Source organism: Montipora foliosa, chromosome 11 (genome assembly GCF_036669935.1).
Source record: "Montipora foliosa isolate CH-2021 chromosome 11, ASM3666993v2, whole genome shotgun sequence".
Lineage (NCBI taxonomy): Eukaryota > Metazoa > Cnidaria > Anthozoa > Scleractinia > Acroporidae > Montipora > Montipora foliosa.
In genome coordinates this window covers 17,757,410-17,764,909 of record NC_090879.1, presented here as the reverse complement: position 1 = coordinate 17,764,909, position 7,500 = coordinate 17,757,410, and the positions used below count along the sequence as shown (strand labels likewise).

General features: G+C 37.6%; 2 protein-coding genes across 2 annotated transcripts in view; one reads left to right on the top strand and one right to left on the bottom strand.

Moving 5' to 3' along the window:
• The window catches only part of LOC137977549 (protein GUCD1-like), a 4,821-nt gene extending 1,283 nt beyond the window's left edge, over nt 1-3,538 (bottom strand). Inside the window, exons 1-3 of the mRNA XM_068824801.1 lie at nt 3,233-3,538; nt 2,564-2,898; nt 1-793 (exon numbers count right to left, since the gene is read on the bottom strand). The exon at nt 1-793 is cut by the window's left edge and continues 1,283 nt beyond it. Of these exons, the coding sequence (XP_068680902.1) occupies nt 412-793; nt 2,564-2,898; nt 3,233-3,286 (771 nt within the window). The 5' untranslated portion in view covers nt 3,287-3,538 and the 3' untranslated portion in view covers nt 1-411. The remainder of the gene's footprint in view (nt 794-2,563; nt 2,899-3,232) is intronic.
• Nucleotides 3,539-3,553: 15 nt separating this feature from the next.
• LOC137977550 (small nuclear ribonucleoprotein Sm D3-like) lies at nt 3,554-7,173 on the top strand. The gene is made up of 2 exons (XM_068824802.1): nt 3,554-4,015; nt 6,970-7,173. The coding sequence occupies exons 1-2, from the start codon at nt 3,691-3,693 to the stop codon at nt 7,038-7,040; spliced, it is 396 nt and encodes a 131-aa protein (XP_068680903.1). The 5' UTR covers nt 3,554-3,690; the 3' UTR covers nt 7,041-7,173.
• Nucleotides 7,174-7,500: the final 327 nt, after the last annotated feature.

Sequence of the window (7,500 nt, the reverse complement as noted above, 5' to 3'; positions counted from 1 at the left end):
AATCTCAAAAATTTTCAAGGCCAGGGAATTAAAAAAAAAAAAACAGCCCAAAGTCAGAGAATATTTACATGTATTTCTCTCATCTGGATAAATTACCACTCAAAAGATGTTTCTTGCTATATCCATGTGCTTTGCTATTTGTGCACAACAATGCAAAATGTACCGTTATCAAACTGACTGAACATTAAAATTGGTATTTCTTGTCTTCTTGTCCTTGGATTACTAGAAAATCCTAAAAGATTATGTCAGGGAAAATTGCCTTTGGTCAGGGAATTTTCTTTTCATGGTGAGTGGGACCCTGTCAAGCTTTTATTAATTTAACCACTAAAAAACTAGGCCATAACTTTTTTAGTATCATAATGGTACTTTTCTCTTGGAACATACAAATTGACTTTATACAACAATCTTTGTTCATATTTTGTCAACATCAGCTAAATAAGTCTCTTTTATGCTTAACCGAGGTTCTTCTAGTTTAATAAATATGATGTCATCATCTGTTCCATAACTGTGTCTTGCTGATTCAAACATATTGAATTTTGCACAACAGAGAACCTCATTAAATGACGGATTCTTGTAATAGATGGATCTTTTATCAGCATCAAATCCACAGAGGACAATGTAGTGTCCACAATACTCACTTGCAGCTGATGGACGTAAACAGTCAGCCAGCATTCTAAGTTTGTTTGGAGCATATACTTCACACCAGTTACAAATTAAAGCGTTAGAGTTGACGAGGACAATAGCAACATACCCCTTCATTAACCTGGAAATGATCTCCTCCAATGAAACACTCCTGCAGAGCAAAAGAAATTAACTTGGTTGACATCAACTAATTACTTTTTCCAACAAGACTACACTGTTCCTTTTAATACTGCGATTTTCATAATTCTGTGGAATTTCATCTTCAGCACCAACGGCCAAAATGCATTTTGGCTTCCATCAATTAAACTTCCAACGCCAATCTAAGAGTTGACCCGAAACCATGGATGCCAAAATCAATAATTATTATTGATGAGTGACATAATATATCAATCAGCATCTTAAATGGTTCCCACTGTACATTCATACATGCGAACTCGACACTGATGGAAACCGATGGAATCTGTACAAATCTTTTACTGAAGAACCTCTAAAAAGATATCATAATTAGTATTCAAGCTGTGAAATTAAAAAAAACTCCACTTCACTTTCCAGAGGTGGAGTGAGTTCCTGGCTATGTTTGGAAATTTGATTGATGGAAGCCAAAATGTAGGCTCGATTACCAGCCGCTGTTTCGGGAAATGGACCAGTGCTCACACCCGAAATCGAACCCTAACTCAAGTGAGCGGCGGAAATCGAGCCTAGCCAAAATGTAGTTTGGCACTTAGTGCTTGAAGGTGAGATTCCGCAGAATTACGAAAATCACATTAATCCAAGCCTATGTGTTTTTCAGTTATGAAAGACCTTGCATTCTGAAATTGTGTGATCCAGTCAATGTGCTTTCACTTTTCACTTCAATGCTGTTCATTTTTTGTGTCCACAACTCACATGAAAATTCTTCACCAGCATACCTAAAGAATAGTGGGTCAGCAATGGCTGATCAGCAATGGCTGAATGTAATGGTTTTTACATCGGTAAAACTAAACGGCGGCTTCACAATAGAAAAACCGAACATTTTAAGGCCCTAGCTAAAAATGACATACTTCAGCCATTGCTGACCACATCAAGGTCACTGGACATAACATCAAGTTGGATCATTTTGATATTTTAGCAAAGAGCAAAACAGACTATCATTGTAAAATAAAAGAGACCTTATTTATTCTAGAACTTGAGCCAGCTTTCAACGTCAACGTGGGAAGTGAAAAGCTGATGCTTTATTAATCTTTTTCAGTTTTTATGATAAATTATTATATATTTTACTGTTAAGTATTTGCTTAATCTAGGTTCCAGTCCCCTCATCCGATTTGTTATATATAAATAGCTGTTTTAAATTTCAACGGTTACTTTTGAAAATGTATGTAGAGCACATACGAAACGTCAAGTCATAATCAAAATGAACAAGTTCAATATGTTTATCACTGCTGTTTGTGTCTTATTTTTAATCAAACTACGATGGCCCAAGAACAAAAGTATTTACGATACAAGTTTTTAGTATTTTTAAGAATGTTTAGAAATGCTTTATCACAGCTTTTCATAGTTAAATGACTCGTCAACAACAACTTTTTTCCAATGGGGTAATTGTGTCACCACTTTCATCTTTTTCTCTTTAGGGGGGGAAAATTGTTAATGACCTCATCCGTTGGGGTGTGGAAGTTAGATGGAATAACTGAGCTTTGAAACTTGGCTTGTGCTAAAATGCCCGGGACCGACCTTGTTAAAAATATTTATCATAATCAAATGTATAATGCTACCCCAAATTTAGACAAAGTACAAAACCAGCTAATAAAAAAATATGTTTATTTACTTCCGGTGAGTTGTCAACCGACACAGAACTGTGTATATACATGTATGTGCATGCATATCAACTGTAGCTTATGGTACCAAAATTATGTTATCTCATGATCAGTTCTTAAAAATCACTTACCGTTTTTCCACGTTTAATCCTAAATAAGGCGCCATCGTAAATAAACCATTGACTCTCATTTCGTCCACGTTGAATGTTCCCTGGTAAAACGAGTTACCCTCGTAGCTTGGGTCAACTCCAAGAGTCAATGTATAAAACACATAATCGAGTCTATATTCGGTAAATATGCCAGCAATATCAATGGTCCAAACGCTGGTCCCAAACTTCTTCGTGGCACAAATCTCTTCATATTCTGTGTAGTCAAACTTGTTCCCGAGAATCTTTTGTAAAATCATTAAACAGCAAGCCAGTCCACAGTCCCAATCTGTTCTTTGTCTGACATGAGGTAGTTCTATCTGCAAACGAAACATTTCTTGATGGATATTTTTCCCTATGTGCTGTTCATCAATTTACGGCGTAATTTTGCGTAATCTCACGGCAAGTTGAGAATATAAAGAAACTGTAAACGTGACCATAATATTTACAGTAAAGGTCATTTGTCCGGAATGAGCGAGGATAGAGCGAGTTGATCCAGTTTTCAAACTTGTTGTTTACAAACAAATCAGATCCTTACCCCTACCCCCACTGAAATTCTACCTTGCGTTACTCAATGTAACCCGACTTTCATGCTTTGCAACACGCAATGCCAGAGTGATAGGTAAAATTTGTACCTTTAATAAAATTACCTACCATGAGCTTCTTGCCTTTAATCTTTCGTTTAAAGTTCCTGCAAATTACCATCATTTTTGCTGTTATTAATAGTCACTAGCCGTCCCCTGCCTTGGCGATGTGATTGTCCCACAGATGAGACATTTTTGCATTTTTTTGCCACCATAGAAAAACAAAATCTTCTTTGAGAACGTTCGGCCTCTGAAAGTTATGCTGCTTGTCGCTTCTTGTAATCCATGTGATTGATTACCTTAATTTTTTTTTCCTGCTCTCATTTGAGGTGATGAGGCTTGGCCAATCAGCTAGAATGCACTCAGCCCAGTCCTCGCCGGCACACCAAACGTTTGGAAACGTTGCTTGATCTTGCTTCATAGTACTCTCAAAACACCATTTTAAATCCGACCCATCCGATCTCTTTGGGAGCTTCAGTTTCGTTGAAAACCAGTTACAAAGACTTACTGACTTTTATCCAGTCGAAAATGTCTATAGGTGTGCCAATAAAGATCTTACACGAGGCCGAGGGACATATTGTCACGCTAGAAACGATGACTGGTGAAGTTTACAGAGGAAAACTTGTGGAGGCCGAAGACAACATGAATTGCCAGATGACAAACATCACTGTTACGGCGAGAGATGGCCGAGTGTCACAGCTGGAACAAGTATTTATTCGTGGCAGTAAAATTCGGTTTTTGATTCTGCCGGATATGTTGAAGAATGCTCCAATGTTCAAGAAAATGACACAGAAAGGTTCTGGAAGTGGAGGATCGGCTGGCAGAGGCAAATCAGCAATACTTAGAGCTCAAGGTACAATGTTTATGATTGCTTGGTATTGAGACAATTAATGAGTGAAAATGACAGAATCTATGCCAATCTGTCTTTTGTTAAGGAGTACCAGGTCCATGTAGATCAATTTTATGCGGAGGCTTAGTAGAAGACTGCTCTAATTTCCATGAGACACCTGGTATTTTCACGTGAAACTGTAGGTGTTTTAAGGTGTAAAGCGACCGTGGGAAGGATGGGAAACTAGTTTTTTGGCGGTGGGCTGAAAACTCAGAGTCCTTTAAAAACACCTTTAGTTTCATTTGAAAAGGCACATGACATTGAAGAGCCCGCACACCGGTAAAGACTTGTTTCCATATCTCAAAGTGCCCTTGGACGTGAGGTGCCTGGGAATGAAATTAAATCACTGGAATCAGAATGCTAACAGTTAAGCCTAAATATTGTTTTAGGCCTAATTTGGCCTACGGTTTAGCATTTCTAAGGGGTTTTGGCTTTTTCAACAGTTACATTATAACCTCAGTCTGCATTTTACACTGACCGATTCCAGTGATTTAATGTCATTCCCAGGCACTTCACGTCCATGGGCACTTGAGATATGGAAACACGTCTTTACCCCGCAGACCAGCCGGACATGTTGTCCATTCAGCTCTCCTTGAATTGAATTACAGTCTCTTTGTTCCATGGTCATTTCGTTCCAAGTCAGATCACTTCACAAAATAGTCAACTTTCATGATCGAATTTACTTGAATAAGCCTACTTGATAACCGTAGGATATCGATTTGAAGTTTGTATGGATTGATCTACGACAACTTGGAAGGTAGTATTGAAAACAAAGACCGGCCGGCAAAATTCACCGTCTAATGCAGGTAAACTCGCTTAACTTCCTTGGAAGTTACCCCAGATTTTACAAATAACATGAGAAACATTAGCACAGAACATGAACCTTGGATCCGGAAAGTTTTGCTTACGAAAAACAAAAGAGAGGCCTGAATTCTGTGTAATTTTGGCAGTGATTTCGGTTTCCCTGTCCATATCAAAGATCGAGCACACACATTTGAGCGGTCCAGCAGTCCAGTACTTGGTGTAAGCTGTCAGATTTGCTAACTACATTTGAATTCTAAAATTCTTATTGAAAACCCTGAGTTTGGGTTGAGGGGTCAAGCTATCTGAGTATTTTGTGAAAGGATCTGACCGTAACTTGAACGAACTGACTTGGAACGAACTGCCCATGGAATGAAGTGATCGGATACCCTTGAGTTCTAGCAGCTCAGTGGCAGACTAGAGCATCTGACTGATGTTACAGAAGGTCGCAGGTTCAAATCCCACCTAGGACTCTGAGTTTTCAGATCTCCTTTTGTTGTTGCCAAGCAACTGTTTCCTATAAGATATGTCATTTTCTGCAATGTGGGAATTTCAGGGTTCCTTGCCAGCCTGCCAGCAATAAATCTTGAAGAAATATCAAACATGTAAGAAATATATTTGTTATTTGCCAGCTGTGAAGTCTGTATAGCGAAAAACTGTGAACAAGGTCTTGAAAATGCTGCCCGAGGTCACAGCTTTTCGCTATGCGGACCGACCCTTAGCTGGTAAATAACTTATTTATTTTTTTCTTCTCTCTCTCTCTCCCTTCCTCTCTGAAATCACTTTTTTAATATATTGTTGACTCGTAGCGTACTTGATAGCAAATGCAGTTAGTATTAAAGGGACTTACAAACTGAACGTTTCAAATTTAAATTTTATTTTCAAAGCTCTTCTTTGATAAAAAGTGACTTCTGTATGTAAACAGATTTGGTGTCAAAAAAATGGAAAGTTAAAATCATCACGCAGGCTAAGATTCTGCTCGCTGTGAGCAGGCCGGATGAGAAAATTCTGCCCACTCCCGAAACCATTAAATTCCGCCTGCTTACACACTGAGAAAAAAAAATAAATGCCTGTTATTCACCTGCCAGGAGGTCCGTAAAGGGGAAATCTGTGCCCAAGGTCTTTGAGTATGCGGCCAAGTGCCGTACTTGAGACCAAGGGCACAGTTTTTCCATATACAGACCAAGCTAGGTCGGTGAATAACATTTTTATTTATTTCTAAATTCTATTTTCAGCTGGTAGTAGATACTACTAAGAAAAAACTGGGAAAGTCATAATTTTAAAGACGGCAATACCACATTATATTGATGGCTAGTTGGGAGAAAATATATGCCTCGCACATAGGCAAAACTATAAGAAGATTGCGATACTAGTTTATATACATGTCAACAAAAGTTTGATAAAATGAATGGGAATTTTTTTGTACTATGTGAAGTTTCAGAAATGTAGAAGAAGCCATTTCGATAATATTAGTAAAGTGAGTTTAAAGTTTAAACGTTTTAAGTGAATGTTCTTTGTTCTCTTCGTTTGGGTAATAAAAATTAAATCTTTTGCTTTTTCTGTGTCGATAGCTTTCATCAGAATCAATTGTTTTTCATCAGAAAGTTCAACAATACCACTGCTATTGATGCAAAAAAACGAGTAAGACAAATTGAAACTTCACTCATTAAATTCACAGCTTTGCACGTCACTTAGAAACTCACTTAGCGTCCTTTGTTACCATGACCGTGGTTAAGAGACAGGAAACTTCTGCCCTTTCTCGTAACCAATCAGATTGCTGGATTCTTAAGATAGTGCCTAATGATCCTTGTGCTTAGCTGCAATTCTCAAACATGCTGATTTTTTTTTTCTGGGAACGGTGGTTTATCGATAACGTTTTTCCATGATTCCTATTGATTTCACATCCCCATTCTTTGGTCATGCATTACTATGCCAAGTAAAAGATATTTTTCTGAAAGACATGTATTTTAACAATCTCTGAACAAATTAAACTAAAAGATAGAGAATAACTAAGCTGAAAAATTAAATCTTGTGGAACTACTTTATCCATTTTCACGGTGAAGGTTATTTTGAGGATGTAATGCTTTTGTTTTTGTTTCTTTTTTTTTTGTCTTCAGCTGCTGCAAGAGGAAGAGGGGGTCCACCAAGGGGCGGCAGAGGGGGAAACGTATTTCAGAGAAGAAGATAGTTTTAAACTACAAAATGAACAGCAATCACTTCTTTCATTTATGTATATATATATTAGTCTTGTGGCATTACATTGTAAAGTAACATTTTTATATTTTTGAGACTTACCATGAGCATGTTCTTTTCAACTGTTACAGTCAAACCAAGTGAAGCGTACCCCTCAAGATTGCATTAATGAAGTGATTATTTGAAACTTGAACCTGGTAGTCGTTTCAAGAATGCAATAATGAATTGATTATTCGAATATTGAACTCGCTCGTTCGATCCAAGAATATGGCTAACGGGTTCCGTTTCCGAAAAATCGATTCAGTATTGCATTCTAGAAAAGACTAGTAGGTTTGAAATCTACTAGTCGCAACAGTGAATTGATTTTTCGAAAACGGAAGCCGTCAGCGAATTTAGCCGTATTCTTGGATCGAGCGAGCGAGTTCAATATTCGAATAATCAATTCATTATTGCAT